General features: G+C 41.1%; 1 protein-coding gene across 2 annotated transcripts in view; it reads left to right on the top strand.

Moving 5' to 3' along the window:
• Positions 1-21,419, top strand: part of shoc2 (SHOC2 leucine rich repeat scaffold protein) — a 28,165-nt gene extending 6,746 nt beyond the window's left edge. For both annotated transcript variants that reach the window (XM_042304495.1, XM_024405376.2), the window contains exons 2-10: positions 6,314-6,991; positions 8,301-8,736; positions 9,733-9,870; positions 10,216-10,346; positions 10,432-10,620; positions 10,927-11,049; positions 11,291-11,428; positions 14,131-14,248; positions 15,027-21,419. In XM_042304495.1, coding sequence (XP_042160429.1) covers positions 6,728-6,991; positions 8,301-8,736; positions 9,733-9,870; positions 10,216-10,346; positions 10,432-10,620; positions 10,927-11,049; positions 11,291-11,428; positions 14,131-14,248; positions 15,027-15,235 — 1,746 coding nt within the window. In that variant the 5' untranslated portion in view covers positions 6,314-6,727 and the 3' untranslated portion in view covers positions 15,236-21,419. The remainder of the gene's footprint in view (positions 1-6,313; positions 6,992-8,300; positions 8,737-9,732; positions 9,871-10,215; positions 10,347-10,431; positions 10,621-10,926; positions 11,050-11,290; positions 11,429-14,130; positions 14,249-15,026) is intronic.
• Positions 21,420-22,027: the final 608 nt, after the last annotated feature.

The raw sequence follows: 22,027 nt of genomic DNA, 5'->3' as shown, positions 1-22,027 counted from the left end.
TGTTCCATATTGACTGACCTTCATGTCTTAAAGTAATGATAGACTGTCATTTCTCTTTGTTTATTTGAGCTGTTCTTGCCATATTATGGACTTGAGCCCAATTTGGTAAAATATATATTCTGTATACCCCCTACCTTGTCACAACACAACTGATTGGCTCAAACACATTAAGGAAGGAAATTCCACAAATGAACTTTTAGCAAGGCACACCTGTTAATTGAAATGCATTCCATGTGACTACCTCATGAAGCTGGTTGAGAGAATGCCAAGAGTGTGCAAAGCTGTCAAGGCAAAGGGTGGCTATTTTGAAGAATCTCAAATATATTTTGATTTGTTTAACACTTTTGGCTACTACATATGTTATTTCAGAGTTTTGATGTCTTCACTATTCTACAATGTAGAAAATATTAAAAATAAAGAACACCTAGTAATTCAAGGGTTTAAAACTTTTGACTGGTGGTGTATATATGGATGATTTATAAAGCCAGGCACATTTAACAGTTAGGTTATTGATTATAGACCTAATTTAAGTTGGTTTCCTCTCCTCACTTTTCTTAGATGATTAAGGCAAGGGCTGTGTTCTTGTCTCCTAACTTCGCTGCTGCCTCCACAGCATTCTTCTCAACACCAATATGCTGGTTAACTTCTCTATTATGCACATAGCAACATGGTCTAGGAAAATGTGCCAATTCAACAACGCGCTGATGTGTTTCAGAACTGAGGACAGCGAACACTATCCATCGCAGTTGCACCATTTGTTCTTACATAATATAACCATATACAATTTAAGTAGCATATGTCTTAGTGATGGACTGTGCCACCCCCACAATGGATCAGTCCACTCAAACAGGTGCCAGTCAGACAGGTGTCTTGTACACTATTTATTTATTTTTTGCTACTGCTAGACTAAACAAATCTTGGTCGACCAAAAGCCAATCAACCAGTCGACTAAATGGGGTCCACCGTAGATTTGGTACTGTGATTTATTGCTCACCTTGGTCTCCTGCAGAAATGATTTTGATCAGTCATGGAAATAAGTGCTGAAAACATTGTCTCCCTATTTAAAAAGATGTAGAGACATTATTGCATTGGCTCTATGCACACTCACTGGACTCTACCCACACAGTGACTACACTGACGCTCCAACACATACACACGCATTATGACACCACACACTCAGTTGCACATTGACACACTTTCACACTCCACATACGCTACTGCCTAGTCACTTTTACCTCTACCTACATGTACATATTACCTCTACTCCTTTTATATAGCCTCGCTATTGTTATTTTATTGTCAGTATTTCATTTTTTTCTTATTTTGCATTTTTTATTTTTTTTTAAATTAATTAATTTTGTTGTTGAAAGGACTCGTAAGTAAGCATTTCACAGTAAAGTCTACACCTGTTGTCTTCAGGGCATGTGACAAATATAATTTGGTTTGAACAAGCTGTGATGGAAAAATACTGTAGTTTTGGTACAGCCAGCTAGCTCAAATAATATTGCAATGTTGTCAAATGATAGGATTTAGAGAATGACCGATAATCTTCCAAGCCGACGTATCAGGACGATATTGGCCTTTTCTATTCTATCGGCCCCTATCTATCAGCTTAGCTGATAGTCCTTCTACATAGCAAAGCTGTGCCAGCCTGAGCCACGAGCATTGCATATAGGGCTGGGCAGTATACCGTATTTTACTATATACCGGTATTGATCCATGGACTGTTTAGTGTTTTTTTGTTTTGTTTACCTTCTACAACAGTATTTGTATGTTTGGTTTGTAAATGTGATATGGCGTGTGTAATGAAAATATTTATAGTTACCTCTACTTGAGTCATCCCCCTCCGCTCTCGCATTCCATGCCGCTTCCTACATTGACTTAGCCCCGTCCCCTTTCATTCAAGGAGCGCATTTGTTGTTGCTTCACCATGAGACTCTTGCGTTCAGTCTGCATGGTCAATGCAGTTGTCATCAACATTGTTGCATGTACGATGCTGTTTCATTTGATGACGATACATTGTGCTTAATGTAAATCCTCAAGCGTTCTATAATTACACTATGTGTTTGTCTTTTCTTAGCAAGTTTTAGCCGCTAATCGCTAGTTAGCTCGCTAGCTAGCTAATACAGCTTGATAACAGTGATGGTGTAGGCCTAAATCACCATGTTGTTTGCGCAACAGTATCTTCTAAATCAAAGAGGAATAGGCTAATCAAAGAGGAATAGGCTAAGCATGACTATGTTGGCTACATGAAGGAACATTTTAAAGTAAACAAAGATTATAGGGTCCCCTAGGAAATGCTGACAAACACTTTGGTACCTACCCTGTCACAATAACTCCTCCCTGGCATTTTCATTTCTTGTCATGTCAAATAAACTGTATTCTAAGTGCCCACATTCTACTTCCATGATTCCAACAGTTCACCCAAGTGTTTTTGATCTAAATCACAATTTGAAACATTTGGTTAAAAATAAGGCTTAGATTTGTTGCCTGTATTGTGCAGCCCTATGTGGCAGTCTGGAAATTCTCAAATAAGTGCAGGAAATGCAGAAAAAATGTACTGTAAAAAAAAATACCATGATATGATAGCCCTAGCTCTAATTGCACAATGCTGAGGAATGTCTAGCTGGGAAAATCAACCACAGCAGAAAGCTGGCTTATTCTCCAACAGGAAGGTGCAGTATTGGGAAATGGATGAATTGACTCTGTGACCAAAATAAAAAATTTGAGTTAATTCACTAATAATAAGGCTTGTGTCGACTTGCCCGGACATGCATGCAGTAAGCAAGCATCGAATAACCCCCACGATTTCAGGGAAGTTAGGAACCAATATACACAGGCAGTTAGGAAAGCAAAGGATAGCTTTTTCAAACAGAAATGTGCATCCTGCACCACAAACTCCCAAAAAGTCCATGGACAATAAGAGCACCTCCTCCCAGCTGCCCACTGCACTGAGTCTAGGAAACACTGTCACCACTGATAAATCCATGATAATTGAGAATTTCATTAAGCATTTTTCTATGGCTGGCCATGCTTTCCACCTTTCCACCCCTACCCTGGTCAACAGCCCTGCACCCCCCACAACAACTTGCCCAAGCCTCCCCCATTTCTCCTTCACCCAAATCCAGATGGCTGATGTTCTGAAAGAGCTGCAAAATCTGGACCCCTACAAATCTGCTGGGCTAGACAATCTGGACCCTCTCTTTCTAAAATTATGAGCCAAAAGTGTTGCAACCCCTGTTACTAGCCTGTTCAACCTCCTCCTTCGTATCGTCTGAGAGCCCCATAAATTGGAAAGCTGCCGCGGTCATCCCCCTCTTCAAAGGGGGAGACACTCCAGACCCAAACTGCTACAGACACATCTATCCTACCCTGCCTTTATAAGGTCTTCGAAAGCCAAGTTAACAAACAGATCACCGACCATTTCGAATCCCACCGTACCTTCTCCACTATGCAATCTGGTTTCCAAGCTAGTCTGGGTGCACCTCAGCCACGCTCAAGGTCCTAAACGATATCATAATCTCCACCGATTTGACAATACTGTGTAGCTGTATTCATAGACCTGGCCAAGGCTTTCAACTCTGTCAATCACCACATTTTCATCGGCAGACTCAACATCCTTGGTTTCTCAAATGACTGCCTCGCCTAGTTCACCAACTACTTCTCAGAGTTCAGTGTGTCAAATCGGAGGGCCTGTTGTCCGAACCTCAGTCTATGGGGGTGCCACAGGGTTCAATCCTTGGGCCAACTCTTTTCTCTGTATACATCAATGATGTCGCTCTTGCTGCTGGAGATTCTCTGATCCAGACAATACCATTCTGTATACTTCTGGCCCTTCTTTGGACACTGTATTAACAAACCTCCGAACAAGCTTCAATGCCATACAACACTCCTTCCATGGCCTCCAACTGCTCTTAAATGCAATTAAAACTAAATGCATGCTCTTCAACCAATCGCTACCAGCCCGTCCAGCATCACTACTCTATCACTACAATATTATGTACATTTATGACTTGGTAGCAAATGCCATTGAGCTAGTTGTCATAGTAGCAGTACACAGCACCAAATGATATGAGCGATGGAGAGATGAGAAAGTAAACGGAGTTACAGCCTCACGCTATCCAATCGTAGCAGTAGGATACAAGTTAGAACCCGCCCATTTCTTGACAGATGGCTGAACTAGCCAATTGAGTTGTTTTGAATTTTGTCTTGGTAGGTGAGTTGTTGACAGTTCTGTCCTGACTGCAGAAAAAAAAATGTTTTCACAGAAAATGACAAATACTAGTTTCATAAGCAAACCCATTTACATTGAATAGATGTTATTTCATATCCTCAAACTAACAGCAGTGCCTACATGCCGGAGTGATGCTTCTATGCAAATGTTGTTAATCAGTAGGCAAATGTTGTTAATCAGTATTGTGTGTATTTGGACCCCTTCACTTTTTCCACATGCAGCCTTATTCTAAAATTGATTAAATCGTTTCCCCCCCTCAATCTACACACAATACCCCATAATGACTAAGCAACAAAAAAAATGGTTTTTAGAATTTCTTTCCTAATTTATCAAATAAATAAAATCCTCTCATTCTTCCCTGCAGATCCTCTCAAGCTCTGTCAAGTTGGATGGAGATTTGCACAACTTTTTCCTGGCTTCTATAGAGTTTTTCGATTGGGTTCAAGCCCGGGCTCTGGCTGGGCCACTCAAGGACTTTCAGAGACTTGTCCCGAAGCCACTCTTATGTTGTTTTGGCTGAGTGCTTAGGGTCGTTGTCCTTTTGGAAGGTGACCCTTCATCCCCATCACGGATCTCTTGGTACTTTGCTCCGTTCATCTTTCCCTCAATCCTAACTAGTCTCCCAGTCCCTGCTGCTGAAAAACATCCCCACAGCATGACAGCACCATGCTTCACCGTAGGGATGGTGCCAGGTTTCTTCTAGATGTGACACTTGGCATTCAAGCCAAAGAGCTCAATCTTGGTTCAGACCAGAGAATCTTGTTTGTCATGGTCTGAGAGTCTTTAGGTGCCTTTTGGCAAACTCCAAGCGGGCTGTCATGTGCCTTTTTACTAAGGAGTGGCTTCTGTCTTGCCACTCTACCATAAAAGTTTGATTGGTGTAGTGCTGCAGAGATGGTTGTCCTTCTGGAATGTTCTCATCTCCACAAAAGAGCTCTGTCAGTGTGTGGGTTCTTGGTCACCTCCCTGACCAAGGCCCTTCTCCGAGGCCACTGTGTTCTTGGGGACCTTCAATGCTGCAAAAATGTTTTGGTACCCCTCCCCAGATCTGTGCCTCGACACAATCCTGTCTCTGAGCTCTTCGGACAATTCCTTCAACCTCATGGCTTGGTTTTTGCTCTGACATGCACTGTCAACTGCGGGGCCTTATATGTGCCTTTCCAAATCCTGTCCAATCAATTGAATTGACCACAGGTGGACTCCAATCAAGTTGTAGAAACATTTCAAGGTTGATCATTGTAAACAGGATGCACCTGAGCAAAGGGTCTGAATACTTATGTAAATAAGGTATGACTCCACTGATCAGCCAAAACTAGCTCAATAACTCGACGCCCCTATTGAATATGCATTTACCTGTATTGAGTAGGCGTATGCCATCTTCATTTGCAAGAGATTTACCATTCAAATAAAATTATTACCATTATGTTTTGTAGTTAGATTGGTAAAAACAAAGTAAAATGTATTGTTTGATTTTTTATTTTTTAAAATTGATACATGAATGCGTACATGGCTCTCTGGGGAAATTCTGTTATCAAAATGTTCACATTTTAAAGCGGCAATCAGTAGTAGAAACAGTAGTAATGCGTACTCCCCACCCCTGGTTAGGTAAAGAGCTGAGGCATGGTGCTGGAGACATTGACTCACTCTCAAATTCATAGACAGAACTTTGGATGCAAGGATTAGTCATCCATGATATCAACATTCGTTTTAACCATGTTTTGAGGCTATATAGTGTTTGTTTACATTTTACTTTGTTTTAACATTGGAGTGAAACAAGCTTATGTTTCGGGTTCTGTTGGGGTGTGACAGTTGAATTAAGATCATGAGGCATTTATAAGTGTATATTCATCAAGAATCAATGGGTACATATCATTAGTCCAAAAATGAATGTAGCAACTGCTGATTGCCCCTTTAATGATATTGAATATCGGCCTAAAATATCATCCACCTGCCTCATTTTTTAAAATAGTTATTTTTTACGGCTATTCACTAAGATATCAAATGTGATTTTGACTCGTCATTTCAAATATGATCACGTTGAACAGCCTTTTGACTCATTGTCTATGTTTTATTCAACAGCATTCAAAAAGCCCAAAGGATGATGAGAACCTCGATGACCTTTCTAGTCTGAACTGGCTTCAAACCGAACTGAGGGGAATCGTCTGCAGTTCAAACAACTAGGTGGCCCATGGCTGCCATCACCAATCCTGTCAAGTCGCAGCTTCAAAGGATTTACTCCCCTATGGCGTTCTGAGAAACGAAACCGCTTGGATCACAGGGATTGATTTGTGAAGTAAATGTATAGGCCCACACAGGTATGTATCAGCTGGTGTGTTTATAAAGGTCGTCTCCTACTCTTATCCCTCTCCACGCCTACTTGTCGGTTGACTGCTTTTTTGAGGGAAAACTCCAAACAAACCAAGGAGAGTGACAGTTGGGGAGTTGCGGTCCCATGAGAGACTCCGCAGGGGGACCGACAATCACGTCGACGCCATGAGTAGTACTTTAGGTAACAAAGACAAAGACTGGAAAGAGAAGGACCTGAAAGGAGGTCCGACAGGAGGGAAAGAAAAGGAAAAAGAGGCCAAGGCTCTGGCTGGTTTAGGCAGCAAGGATCCCAAGGCCAAAGGGAAAGACGCCAAAGAAGGAAAGAAGGATGCAGGTTCCGCGTCGCCTGCCGTCGCCTTCTCCGTGGACAACACGATAAAGAGGCCCAACCCGGCGCCGGGGACACGCAAGAAGTCCAGCAACGCCGAGGTAAGATGAGATGAAGACACTTTATCACAAAACACACAGCCAATGTATCGTAACGTACACATTATTTGTGGTTGAAAATTTGTTTTTGGGGGGGGGTACTGTTTGGACATGGGCAGCCCAAAAAAAGCCACAGGACTTTGGACACAGGCCACCCAGGACTTTTATTTGCAGTAACAAACCTGTAATATATGCCATTTAGAAGACACTTTAACCCAAAGTCTTATATATTCAAAAAAAAATAAAAATATATATTTTATATATATATAAAATGCAACATGTAGTGTTGGTCCCATGTTTCATCAGCTGAAAAAAAAATAAGATCCCAGAAATGTTCCACAGCACCAAAAGATTATTTCTCTCAAATGTTGTGCACACATTTGTTTACATCCCTGTTAGTGAGCATTTCTCCTTTGTCAAGATAATCCATCCACCTGACAAGTGGGGCATATCAAGCCGACTCAACAGCATGATCATTACACAGGTGCACCTTGTGCTGGGTACAATAAAAGGCCACTCTAAAATGTGCAGTTTTGTCACTCAATGCCATGGTTGTCTCAAGTTGAGGGGGCTTGCAGTTGGCATGCTGACTGCAGGAATGTTCACCAGCCCTGTTGCCAGAGAATTTTAATGTTAATCTCTCTAACATAAGCCACATCAAATGTCATTTTAGAGAATTTGGCAGTACGTCCAACAGGCCTCTCAACCGCAGACCACATGTATGGCGTTGTGTAGCTTTCGGATACAGATGTAAAGTATGTATAAAAGATAATGGACCAATATTAATTTTCAATAAGATCATCTTTGAGAACAAATATCTATAGAACAAATGTCTATAGATATTATTACAAATGTCTAAAATTAATGTTTGAGTCACTCCGATAGCATAAGCCATGGCAAAATGTGTAGAATTGCAGGAAATTAGGTTTAAAATTGCATATTTTCGTCTCCGCTACATGGCAAATTGTGTAGAAATGTCAAAAAAAAATTGGTTGGCGTCCACACCATGGCCACACCCCTGCCACACCCACCACCTAAGCCCAATTTGATCCAGAAAAAACTTACTATTATTATTCTACATCACACAACACAGTGTTTCTCAAACTCAGTCCTGGGGACCCCAAGGGGGCCACATCTTTTTTTATTCTAGCACTGCACCATTCATTCAAATAATCAAAGCTTGTCGATGAGTCGATTTATTTAAATCCGCTGTGTAGTGCTAAGGCAAACTAACCGTGGGTCCACAAGACTGAGTTTTGGAAACCCATAACATGTCTTCAATAACATGGACACACAACTTTCCCATTCCCAGGTGATCAAAGAGCTCAACAAGTGCCGTGAGGAGAACTCCATGCGTCTGGACCTGTCCAAGCGTTCCATCCACATGTTACCCACCTCCATCAAGGAACTCACCCAGCTGGCAGAGCTCTACCTGTACAGCAACAAGCTCCAGAGCCTCCCCTCAGAAGTGGGCTGCCTGTCTGGCCTGGTCACCTTAGCCCTGAGTGAGAACTCTCTAACCAGCCTCCCAGAGTCCTTGGACTCCCTGAAGAAGTTGAGGATGCTGGACCTGAGGCATAACAAACTGAGGGAGATACCGGCGGTGGTTTACCGGGTGACGTCGCTGACCACACTGTACCTGAGGTTCAACCGGATCACGGCGGTGGAGAGGGACATCCGGAACCTGGCGAAGTTGACCATGCTCAGCATCCGTGAGAACAAGATCAAACAGCTGCCTGCCGAGATAGGTGAATGAGGGAGGGAAATGGGGGTTGGGGTGAGGGAAATGGTGGAGAGCGGTGAGTGGGGGGAGGGAGGGAAATGTGAGTGGGGGAAGGAGTGGGAGGAGAGCGGGAAGGAGAGTCATCCATGAGAACAAGATCAAACAGATGAGTGTTGAGGAGGAGGGAGTTAAGGCTGGCAGATTGGGTGATGACGATGTGTCGTCATTTTTGCCTGACATAAGCCGGGGGCGTACACACACTTTTGGCCCTGATTTTTAGCTGTCCCAGACACGTTTTTGAGATCGGAGACAAAATCCCCATGTCGTTGCGTACTTGGGGCGCACGGCCGTCACCGATGCTCGGTTCAGTGACGCAATCTGAAGGCTACCGATCCCGTCCTTCAGACGTCCCAATATTTTCTACATCTCCAATGCTCTTGTAGTGTGAGAGGTGCAATGACAAGTTTTGAGAACAGTGATCAGCAATAGCCAATGAGAGCTCGCCAGGGAGATGATGATGATGATGATGATGATGATGTTGCATCACATCACCCAGAATGTGTGGACTCTCCAGCAGGAGTGATGACTACTACTAGTATGCGTTTGTACTTGCCTTTAACCAAAGCCAAAGTATCAAATCGTTACAGCTCTGAAGTTCACTACCAGTGTTATTCAATTCCAAATGTATTGGCTAGACATTTCAACTCTGTATGGCAAGCGTGAATGTCTGACTGAAAACGTTTGAGGCTTGTCTGAGCCACATGGTTTAGTGTGCGCACCACTACGTTAGCCAGACAAAAAAACTACAGGAAAGACGTTGGTTAAATGTGAGCAGCTCAGCGACGTTAGGATTTTGAAAGTCGTCTCGTGTAAATCCGGCATTACAGAAGACATTGCTGCAGTGTTGTCAATAAGCTAAAGCCATCAGCTAAACCAGTCTTTTAATAACTCTGATTGCGCTTCTTGTCCAGATTAGTCACGTTTGTGTGTTGACTGTTGTATTGCCCCTGCCTCTCTGCAGGGGAGCTCTGTAACCTCATCACCCTGGACGTAGCTCATAACCAGCTGGAACATCTACCCAAGGAGATCGGCAACTGCACCCAGATCACCAACCTGGACCTACAGCACAACGAGCTACTGGACCTACCAGAAACTATAGGTGAGACTGACCGGGACCTCAGCAGTCAGAAATGTTCTCTCCTCAATGCAATCATCTGCCTATACTCTGCCTACAGGATACCAATACTGACACAGCTGCACAGTGCACATTCTTAACTGTACATTGTGACGATAAAACATTTGAGAATTGTTATTAATTGTATAATCTACAGTTTTAGGAACTGCAAGTGCTGGTATTTAATTTAAGATGGTACTTTATTGATCCCCCAGAGGGGGAATTTGATTGCACCAGCCAATACATACATACACTTGAAATGCTTAACATGATATCTAATATCTGACTTTGTTGATTGTCATTTTCGTATTTAACCATCTCTCGTTGCAGGTAACTTGGCAAGCATAAACCGCTTGGGTCTGCGGTACAACCGGTTGTCAGCCATCCCCAGGTCGCTAGCCAAGTGCAGAGAACTGGAAGAGCTCAACCTAGAAAACAACAACATCTCTGTGTTACCAGAAGTGAGTGGTGCTTTTATTCATTGCTGCATTTAATGGTATTGTTAGGGATATAGCATATCTATCTACCTCCTTCTCTCTATCCCAGGGTCTCCTGTCTAGTCTGGTGAATCTGACCAGTCTAACCCTGGCGAGGAACTGTTTCCAGTCCTACCCAGTGGGAGGACCCTCCCAGTTCTCCACCATCTACTCTCTCAACATGGAGCACAACCGCATCAACAAGATCCCCTTTGGAATCTTCTCCAGGGCCAAAGTCCTCAGCAAACTCAACATGAAGGTAAGGATGCTGTCCATTGTTATGTGTTGTCATCTCCTTCCCTCTGTTTTGATGACTTCTAGTAAGAGGACCAAGACGATAGTCCCAGACATTATGTAGGCAGGACAATGTCTCTTTCTTCTGATGTTAACAGTAGATAAAGGGCCTCATTGCCAAAATCCCGAACTATCCCTTTAAGGTTGACAATGGTTGGTGATGGTGGTGGCTCAGGTAAAGAGGTGACATTGTTCAATAAGGTGTTGCTCATCATGTCTTCTTTCTGTTCTGGTTCTGGAATTGTTGTCAATGTCATTGTTTTTTTTTCAGGACAACCAGTTGACGTCTCTGCCTCTAGACTTTGGCACGTGGACCAGTATGGTGGAGCTCAACCTGGCCACCAATCAGCTGACAAAGATCCCTGAGGACATCTGCGGTCTCGTTTCACTTGAGGTGAGGCCTAGATAGAATTCCCAGATGGGATCTTTCCTGAAAAATGTGCACTTACTACTTTTCTGATGCCGTCATCAATTCATACATTATTCAAACGGACCAGAAAATCTAAATGATTATCACTCTCCTATTTCAGCATACAGTAGGTGATCAACTATTTAGTTATTTTTAGGTCTGTAACACAAGCTACAGGTTGTGACCGTTCGCTTCAGTGTTCTGAAACATCTGGGTTTTTTCACAGGTCTTGATATTGTCCAACAATCTTCTCAAGAAGTTGCCACATGGTATTGGCAACTTGAGGAAACTACGGGAGCTCGACTTGGAGGAGAACAAGCTGGAATCGCTCCCGAATGAAATCGCTTACCTGAAAGATTTACAGGTTTGATACTATTACGTTATTTCCCTACACTGTCACGTAAGCATTTAGGCCTACCTTTAACTAAAATGTGTTGTTATAAACCATTCAAAGACCACTAATAGATGTAGTGATACCGTAGTGCTGTGATGAGTCATTCCATTGACACAAGTCATCTTTCTTCTACTTTTAAAGGCCCAATGCATTAAAAAAATAGATTTATATATACTTTATAGTGCCTTCGGAAAGTTCAGAACCCTTGACTTTTTCCACATTGTTACTTTACAGCCTTATTCTGAAATTGATTAAATTGTTTTTCCCCTCATCAATCTAGACACAATACCCCACAATTACAAAGTGAAAAAGTTTTTTTAAGTAAGTATTCAGACCCTTTGCTATGAGACTCGAAATTGAGCTCATGTGCATCCGGTTTCAATTGATCGTCCTTGATATTACTACTCCCGAGTGGTGCATTGGTCTAAGGCACTGCATCTCAGTGCTAGAGGCGTCACTACAGACCCTGGTTCGATTCCAGGCTGTATCACAACCGGCCGTGATTGGGAGTCCCAAAGGGCGGCGCACAATTGGCCCAGTGTTGTTAGGGTGTGGCCGTGGTAAGTCGTTATTGTAAACAAGAATTTGTTCTTAACTGACTTGCCTAGTTAAATAAAGGTAAAATAAAAATAAACTACAACTTGATTGTTCACCTGTGGTAAATTCAATTGATTGGACATGATTGGGAAAGGTGTGTATATAAGCCCCCACAGTTGACAGTGCATGTCAGAGCGAAAACCAAGCCATGAGGTTGAAGGAATTGTCCAAAGAGCTCAGAGACAGGATTGTGTCGAGGCACAGATCTGGGGAAACCTGGCACCATCCCTATGGTGAAGCATGGTGGTGGCAGCCTACAGGGGCTGGGAGACTGGTTGGGTTCGAGGCAAAGACGAACAGAGAGATCCTTAATGAAAACCTGGTCCAGAGCGCTCAGGACCTCCGACTGGGGCGATGGTTCACCTTCCAACAAGACAACGACCCTAAGCACACAGCCAAGATGACACAGGAGTGGCATCGGGACAAGTCTCTTGAATGTTCTTGAGTAACCCAGCCAGAGCCTGGACTTGAACCCGATCGAACATCTGGAAAGACCTGAAAACAGCTGTGCAGCAACGCTCCAGATCCAACCTGACAGAGATTGAGAGGATCTACAGAGAAGAATGAGAAACTCCCAAGCTTGTAGCGTCATACCCAAGAAGACTCAAAGCTGTAATTACTGCCAAAGGTGCTTCAACAAAGTACTGAGTAAAGGGTCTGAATACTTATGTAAATGTGTTATTTTCTAAAAACCTGTTTTTGCTTTGTCATTATGGGGTATCGTGTGTAGATTAAGGGGGAAAAAACAATTGAATCTTACAAAATGTGAAAAGTCCAGGACTGAATACTTTCCGAAGGCACTGTATATACAGAAATACATGGACCCCTTCAAATGAGTGGATTTGGCTATTTCAGCCACACATGTTGATGACTGGTGTATAAAATTGAGCACACAGCCATGCAATCTCCATAGCACAACATTGGCAGTAGAATGGCCTTAGTGTAGAGCTCTGACTTTCAACGTGGCACCGTTATAGGATGCCACCTTTCCAACAAGTCATTTCGTAAAATTTCTTCTAGAGCTTCTACGGTCAACTGTAAGTGCTGTTATTGTGAAGCGGAAATGTCTAGGAGCAACAACGGCTCAGTTGTGAAGTGGTAGATCACACAAGCTCACAGAATGGGACCGCCGAGTACTGAAGCGTGTAGAGCGTAAAAATCATCTGTCCAGTTCCAAACTGCCTCTGGAAGCAGCGTCAGCACAACCAACTGTCGGTCAGGAGTTTCATGAAATGGCTTTCCATGGCCAAGCAGCCGCACACAAGCCTAAAATCACCATGCACAATGCCACGCGTCTGGAGTGGTGTAAAGCTCGCCGCCATTGGACTCTGGAGCAGTGGAAACGTGTTCTCTGGAGCGTTGAATCATGCTTCACCATCTGGCAGTCCCCACCGAACACCTTTGGGATGAATTGGCACGCCGACTGTGAGCCAGGCTTAATCGGCCAACATCAGTGCCTGACCTCACTAATGCTCTTGTGGCTGAATGGAAGCCAGTCCCAACATCTAGTGGAAAGCCTTTCCAGAAGAGTGGAGGCTGTTCTAGCAGCAAAGGGGATACCAACTCCATATTAAGGCCCATGATTTTGGAATGAGATGTTTGACGCGCAGGTGTCCACATACTTTTGTATTTCCACAGTAAGGTTTGTAAAAAATTATAATAATGCTCTTTTAGTGTAAGAGCTGTTTGAAAAGACCGTCTCTGAAATCTAAGCCTGTTTTGGTGGATTGGAGTTTTGGCCTGACCAAGTGGTAAATGAGTTAATAGACCAATAAGAAAGAGTCCCAAACCAATAAGGGCAATCTTTCACTTGTCCCCTCCCCACTCAGACCACTCCGACACTCCTAGCACAATTTTTGCTGGAGAAATTGCTCTTGGATGATAATCTATTTTTATTTTTATTTCTTGAAAACAATTTGATATTGATCTGCTGCATTGGACCTTTTAAATAAACCATTTTATATCTCCAGAGTTTGAACGATGGAGCTCATAATCATTTATTCACCAACGTTTCGACAGCTAAGCTGTTTTCATCATGTGATATTGACATTCCATTTTTGCTTGTATCCTATCAGAAACTAGTGTTGACCAATAATCAGCTGACCACGTTGCCCCGTGGGATCGGTCACCTCACCAACCTGACCCACCTGGGTCTGGGAGAGAACCTGCTGCAGCACCTGCCAGAGGAGATCGGTAAGTACATTTTTACCTCATACCACTGGGTACCGGTCTGTTTCTGCTGAGACCACTCGTTGTACTCTGTCATTTGCCAAATATACAGAAAGACTGGTACCCAGGCTACAAACAACTCAGACTAGGAGTGAATCTTAAAAGTACTTCCTTGATTCCTTCCATCCTCACCTGAACTCCAAATGTCATCGAGAAATAAGGAGCTTATTGGAGGAGGTCACAAGCTTTCATTTGGATACAGAATAGAGAGAGAACTACATGTGGTCCTTTGTAGGTGAGTTGGTAGACCATGGTGCTTGTAACGCCAGGGTGGTGGTTAGATTCTCGGGACCACCCATACTTAAAATGTATGCACGCATTTATTTCACCGGGTAGGTGAAACCATTATTTAACATTATTTAACCAGGTAGGCAAGTTGAGTACAAGTTCTCATTTACAATTGCGACCTGGCCAGGATAAAGCAAAGTAGTTTGACACGAACAACAACACAGAGTTACACATGGAATAAACAAACATACAGTAGAAAAATATGTCTATATACAACTATGACTAAGTCGCTTTGGATAAAAGCGTCTGCTAGATGGCATATATTTATATATTACATATAAAACGTAACTTCAGCTAAACAGTTTAATTAGCATATTTTAGCCCCAGCAATAATTACTGTATGTACCTGATCTGTCTGTGTCTCCAGGTAGAATATAACACTCCTGTATCCTCTGTATCCTCCACCCCTCCTATCTCCCTCCATCCCTCTCTCTATCCTTTCTTTCCATCCTAGGTACACTGGAGAACTTGGAGGAGCTGTACCTCAATGACAACCCCAACCTGCACAGCCTCCCGTTTGAGCTGGCCCTGTGCAGCAAGCTGTCCATCATGAGCATCGAGAACTGTCCTCTCAGCCATCTGCCCCCGCAGATCGTCGCCGGGGGCCCCTCCTTCATTATCCAGTTCCTCAAGATGCAGGGGCCCTACCGGGCCATGGTCTGAGGGCCCAGAAGGAGGCCATGGTCTGAGAGCTGATTTGATGGCAGATATACCAGGCCCACGCAAGGCCCATGATCTGACAACGGACCACGCCCATAATTGGATAGACCACGCCCATATTCTGAAGGCCGACGCCCACCCAATCACTTACCTATCCAACTATGTGTGTCATACACTGTAAAAAAAAATACAAATACATCATAACAAAAACAAACTAAATGTACAAAAAGAGGAAAACATTTTCGGTTCATACATTATCTATCTATATGCGGAAAAAAACTAAACAAGTACATTTATATTGAGACTGTGCTCCAGCGTTTCTGTTGAGGAATCATAGCCATTTAGAAGGCCAACTTCTCCAATATTTTATTCCCGAATCATGTAAGACAAAACTTAAAGGGTCATTACAACTTTTTTTTAATTTTTTTTTTTACATTATATTCATTAATTCCAGCACCATATGATACATAATCTGTTTTCATACATATGAAGACACTGGTATAGTGCTGGAGGTAATGAATAGGAGATTAAAAAGTGGTGGAATTGCCCTTTAATATCTCTACCACCTTTTGCCAAACCGGATCATGTATATTGAGTAACAGTGAGCTAAAGTGGCTATGATTCTTTTAACATAGAAACCAGATTCCCAATGCCAACATATTTACAGTAATTAGGTATGTATATTAGGAGAGCTTAGGATACAACTATTGTATGCAAAAATATTTGAAACTGTAATTTTTACTGCTGCTGCCATTATCAATGTTGATTTTGTCATGTCTTTTTCTTTTTGATATGTATATATTTTTTACCACTCGACTAAAGATTTGTTATCGTGAGGTTTGAGGTTAAAGAACAAAGGTCTAATGTTGTTTTTAATTTCACATGAATACGTAACAAACAGTGCCTATATGCCCGGGAAGGTCCACTGGTTTTTCTGACGCTCTAAACACAATTGTCCATTATACAAAGGTATCATTTAGTTAAACAAATTTTCTTTCTAGAATTATGGTATTACTTTTTACATTTGTTTTATATTAGTTCTATCATAGTTGGATGACAATGAGTCTATATAATAAAGCGGTAAAGTATACATTTGAATCAATGGCGTTCGGAGGTTTTACATTTTAAAAATAAGCAGTCATCTTTAAACAGTAAGCTAGTAATATATAAAATAAATGCGAAATCTTTAATGCTTTAAAAAATGGACTTAACAAGTTTGACTCAAACCTTTCCAAAATAGGCAGTAATGTTGCCCTCATGTTTTAAGATATTAGATTTGTTTTTGCTTTGAGAAAAAGAAGAAAAAAAGTTAAACTATAAAAAGACAGGTGATTAGATAAGTGATCTGTAGTGATTTTTTATATATTCTATAAATACTGATTGTTGCCTTGAGTGCAATTGAGTCATTGTAATGTTTACTTTTTTTGCTATGTCTTCAGTGTTGGCGCTGTCATACAACGTGGAAACGATTGACCAACAACATATCAGGAACGTTGAAGGAAAGGTGTCAATATAACTAATGACTAACGTTGCCATGGTTACGGTCGTTAAGGTATGCCAAAAACACGAATCAAAACCCATTGTTGTCATTTTACATCCAGTTTCTTTGACTGCTTTTTTAATACGCCTCTTCACGAGATCTGTAAGTTTGTGTTACTTGGCTTCCTTTTTTTTGTTGTCCCACACTGTCCCAGCAATGATGCTGTTCTTATGCACTTTCTAAATGACATTGGCATCATCCTCTTTTAACAATGACAATATTCTTATCTCCATGGTTACGTTGAACTGGGGCATTTTTGTTTCACAGTGAAGAAGTATTTTATCTCTTTGAACAGTTTATCATGTATATTTTATAATGTTGTCAAATGAATATTAAAGATGAGATGACAAGCTCAAAATAAATCTAAACTAGTAAGTATGTGGAGCGTCGAATTCAGACGTTTTGGCTTTCGTCCTATCAATCTTGATGGAAAATATTAGCTTGAACTGTGTCTGTCCAATAAGGGTCTTATTGATATGTTTAAAGATGTATTAAAGTACCCCATTTCTTGCTCATATGTACTACAAGCAACAATGTTTTGTCAAATTATTGCAATTCATTGAGATCCACATTGTAAAATGTAAATCATTTTCTGTTACTATAATTTTTTTGACACTGTATTGGGTTAGTATTATATCACGTGACTGTACATTAAAATCCCAACTAAGGTAGATCAAACCAAACGCTTTTTTGGTTTTGGAAATGAACGTGTTGCGTCCAAGCTTTGTACTCAATCATCTTTTAGTATTTATTTTCAATCAAGTGTGGGTCTAGTTTTTTGGCAGCAGCTTACGATTACAGTTTCGATGTGGGTTGTGGACTGCTAAGAAAAACGAGGCCTGGGCAGAGCACACACCCAGACTAAATGTATTGCTGCTTCTAATCCTACCAGCAGAACCTGTTGCTGCTTGAAAAATATGCTGTAAATGATTGATGTGGTGGGAAAAGTGAGATCTATCCTAAACAAAATCAACATCGATATACAAGACTCGTACAGTTGCCTGGCTGGGAAGATTGACCTCTGCCCTTGACCTCTGAGTTTGGGGTCACATGAGGTCTGGTGGTTTTCAAACAGATCAAATTGTTTGGACCGACGTACAACGAGGAAAAACCAAGGTGCATATTTGAGCCTATAACGACGCAGTTACAACACAATACTTTTTTGAAAAGACAAAATGTAAAAAGGGCTTTCTTCTCGTTCACGCTCAAAGAACACCACCAGGGGCATTGCATTCCTGGTTTTATATTTTAAAAAAGCTTCGGAAGAAAAAAAAAAAGTAAATTGTTTTGGGGGATTGGTTGTGTACTTATGTTTTAGCTATAAACAAAATGGAATCATTGTGAAAATGCCTTCAGTGAGATGTGCATTAGGGTATGCAGCGAGAGAAACGCTGTTATCCCGTATAATGTTGAGTCTGTTTTTGTTCATATTTGTATCTATGTGCCATTTGCAAGGTGAGGGGTGGATGACTGACGTATGTCTAGAGAACCTGAGACATAATCGTCATTATTCAGAAAAGCATTTATCAAAACAAGGAATGTAAGTTAAAACACGCTTTTTGGAAAAGAAATGTGTGACAGTCTAGGTTTGGGGGTGGTCATATTTTGTATTGTATCTGAGGTTGATGACGAAGAGGTATTCTGATGCATCCTAATGATTTGGAGACGACTAGGTGGTGTTTATTTTTCAATCGTCTGATTTTGGGTCATAAAGTGTAATAATCATAGCCATTTTTTTCTTTTAGCAAAATATATTTTGTGTCTCAATCCTTTTCTAGCCTGACTATTGTGTAGGAAACCAAGCATGTTGAAAAATAATTTGACATGGTTTTTTGTCTGGGTTGGAACTACGTTGGTGTGGCGAGTGGTTGTATATAGAAGACCAGCTAATGTTGCTACTATTTGGTATCTGCAAAAATGTTTCCTGTAGATTTTTTTGTGTACATTTCACAGTATTTGAAACATTGTGCAGCCAGCAATGCTTTACCTACCTATTCTTTATCAAGCAGCCTTAACTGTTAAACCTTTTTGTTATTAACCCTTCTTTGTGTCTGTGGCTGTAGTAGATAACTTTCATTTTCTGTCCTTTCTTGCTCTGTGCATGCATATTTTAACCTGACCTGATGATTGACAGTTCACATAAGCACTCTCCAAACTGAATTCTGTATTCAGTTTCATTATTCTGGAACACTAGTGAGCAATAGTGAAACAACACAATTCAGTTCAGATTCCATGCTAGCTACAGGCCACCCCAAACAATCCCTATACCAGTGGTCTCCTACCCTGTTCCTGGAGTGCTACTGTCCTGTAGGTTTTTGCTCCAACCCTAAACTAACGCACCTGATTCTAATAATTAGCTGGTTGATAAACTGAATCAGGTTAGTTACAACGGGGTTGGAGCAAAAACCAACATTCATTTGACTGCCTTACGTCGTGCACCAAGCATCACCTCTCCCTCAACTTTCACCCAGTCAGACCTTCAGTCACTTGGCTCTTTTTACTCACGTAAAACAGAAAATCAGTTTGATATAAAATCAGGGAAAATGCTTTCCCCTTTAACCTGAAAAAAACTAAGGCTAATATTTTATTATTGGCTACAGCCAATAATAACTATATGGCCCAGGACCCCCCCCCCCCTTCTCAGGTCACAGCAGGGTTAGGAATAACTCCTGGCCCTAGGCCTATACATAACAAGTGAGTTGACTGTTTAATGGTCAGAAATGAGATTGAGCGACTATGTTCCAGAACTAGAACACCACGTTATTTTTTAAAGGTTCTCTTTTCTGTCTACCAATATGAGTACAGTATATGCAGACGTGACTACCTGACTACGGTGGCCACCATGGTCCAAGTAACGTATGTAAGAGAATTGGAAAAATGGTGACATGACATCCTACTGTTTAGTACCGAGAGACATGCCTTTACTAAATATTACTTGGCAAATGAAATTAGAAAAAGGATTTGTTTGCTTGGTTGTAAATGACACAATTTTTAATCAAAGCCGACCCATTGTAAAGAAGAAAATTATTCAGACTCAAGTTTGCAAAATGGTTGACAAACTGCAATGTTTGATGTTCTGCATGTACATACATCTTTTTAATTAATAAACCTATAAACATTTACAAATTGAAAAAAAAAAGTGACTTGTAATTTTTTATTTTTTTTGCTTTCACCAAAAAGTACTGCAAAATGAACATGGTTGGTTGTTTGCCGGTCACATTGAGAGAGCAGAACAGAGCTGCCTATGTCCTCAAGTAATTCCTATTTTCGTCTTTGTTCTTTTTTTCGCTTTCTTCTCTGTAACTGAATTTGTATTTATTTTCAAAACACATGAAGCAGCATTTAAGCCAAGAGTCCTGCTCAGTATATGACCTTTTAGCAATGATTTGCACAAGCACAGCAAGGGCACAATTTCAAAATCCCAATCACACAGAAGAGAATGGCACTTAGACTGTTTACACAGGCAGCCCAATTCTGATCTTTTTTCCCAGTAATTGGTCTTTTGACCAATCACACAAGTTTTTTTCACATCAGCTCTTTTTCAAAACTACTCTGATTGGTCAAAAGACCAATTAGTGAAAAAAGACCAGAATTGGGCTTCCTGTCTAAACCCAGCCCAAGTGTCTGTCTCAAAGTAAGAGTGCTGATGTAGGATCCGTTTCACCCTTTAGATCATATTGAATAAGATTATATGGACAGGTGGAGACCTGATCCTAGATCAGCACTCCTACTGTGAGATGCTTTTTGAACACTGGCCCAGGGTCCCACCTGTCCATGTAATCTTATTCAGTATGATCTAAAGCAAAACTGATCCTAGATCAGCAGCACACTTACTCTGGAACACTTGATACGTAGGGTGCCCAAACTTGTTGCCTGAAGCTAAATTAAAAACTAAACTTATATAGGCTTTGGATTGTTGCTATACCGTCTAGGCCCAGAATGTTTTTGGGCTACGTAGATTCTAGAAGCATTATCTACATTATCCGGCCCTAGCTACATTGTCTGGCCCTTTTGCTAAAGGTAAAAATTAGTTCAGTATATATCTTTGGTAGTGAAGTGCATTCAATATCTCTGTCTATTATAGACAGCAGTATCAGCTGGAGACCTTTGAACAGTATATAGTATGTTAGTCAGCAGGGATCCATTTCAATTCAGTTAATTCCTGATGTTTGCTGAAATTACATAGAGGAGCATTGAGGGAAATTGGAATTTGATGTTGTCTTCTTGACTTAATTTAAAATGGAATTGATTATTATCATGTTAGATGAGTTAAACCCCCCCCAAAAAAAAAAAAAAAAGCAGTTGAAATGTTTCCCATATTTGAAAAAGAGGCAATATTGTGCCTTTTTTCATATGTTCAGGACTGGGCTGTTCTCTCTCAAATGTCTCTTTTGTACCTAGAAAAACGTGTCGTGTGTCATTCGAGTGTACAAACTTTATCATTTCAGAATGTTCTGATGTTTGTATATTACTCCCGTTATGCCTGCACAATGCTTTGGTTTTCATTTTCTATTTGAGGTTTTCCCACTATTTGTCAAATTGTGGAATTTAAGCTCTGAAAAAAAACTGATAAATGTACTTTTAATCCAATGAATTGTAATGTGCAGTTTGTTACTTGTTCAATATAAAGAAAACGGTTACCCTGTCTTGAATGTATAAATTATGTTGTATGGATGTGTTGTTCTTTCAAATGAGAAAATATAACTGACCACTATATCAGTTTCCCAGCCAAAGATTAAGCCTGGTCATGGACTAAAAGCTAACTCAATTAGGCTTAATTAGTGTGTGGGAGACTGCCCCTATATTGTCCAATTGGATAAAGCGATAACAAATTCATAGACTGGTAGTGTCTTGCTGTTTCAATACAGTCTTACATTAGTTCAATATCTTCCTCTTATTTCACTTATGGCACATGACCGTTTATCCCAAATGGCACCCTATACAATGCACTGCACTACTTTTGACTAGGGTTACGGTCAAAAGTAGTGCACTATATTGGGAAAAGCGTGCCATTTGGGATGCATACATACAGTAAGGTTACGTCAGACTGACCAATGAAAGGTCTAAACTGCAATCGAAGAGCAATAACAGGCACGTAGAATATCTGAATGACTAACTTTGTGTAGAGCTGTAGTCGAGTGGTAACATTCATGGCACATGTAAAACTCCCCACTGTTCAATCTCACATCCACTCATTCTTCTGTACTGATGCTTCCCTGCCTCCCACTCTGTTTCCAAACTGTCTAAATAAAAAC

Source organism: Oncorhynchus tshawytscha, linkage group LG02 (assembly GCF_018296145.1).
Source record: "Oncorhynchus tshawytscha isolate Ot180627B linkage group LG02, Otsh_v2.0, whole genome shotgun sequence".
NCBI lineage: Eukaryota > Metazoa > Chordata > Actinopteri > Salmoniformes > Salmonidae > Oncorhynchus > Oncorhynchus tshawytscha.
Note: the sequence above shows the minus strand (reverse complement) of the source record. Positions and strands in the feature narration are given on the sequence as shown.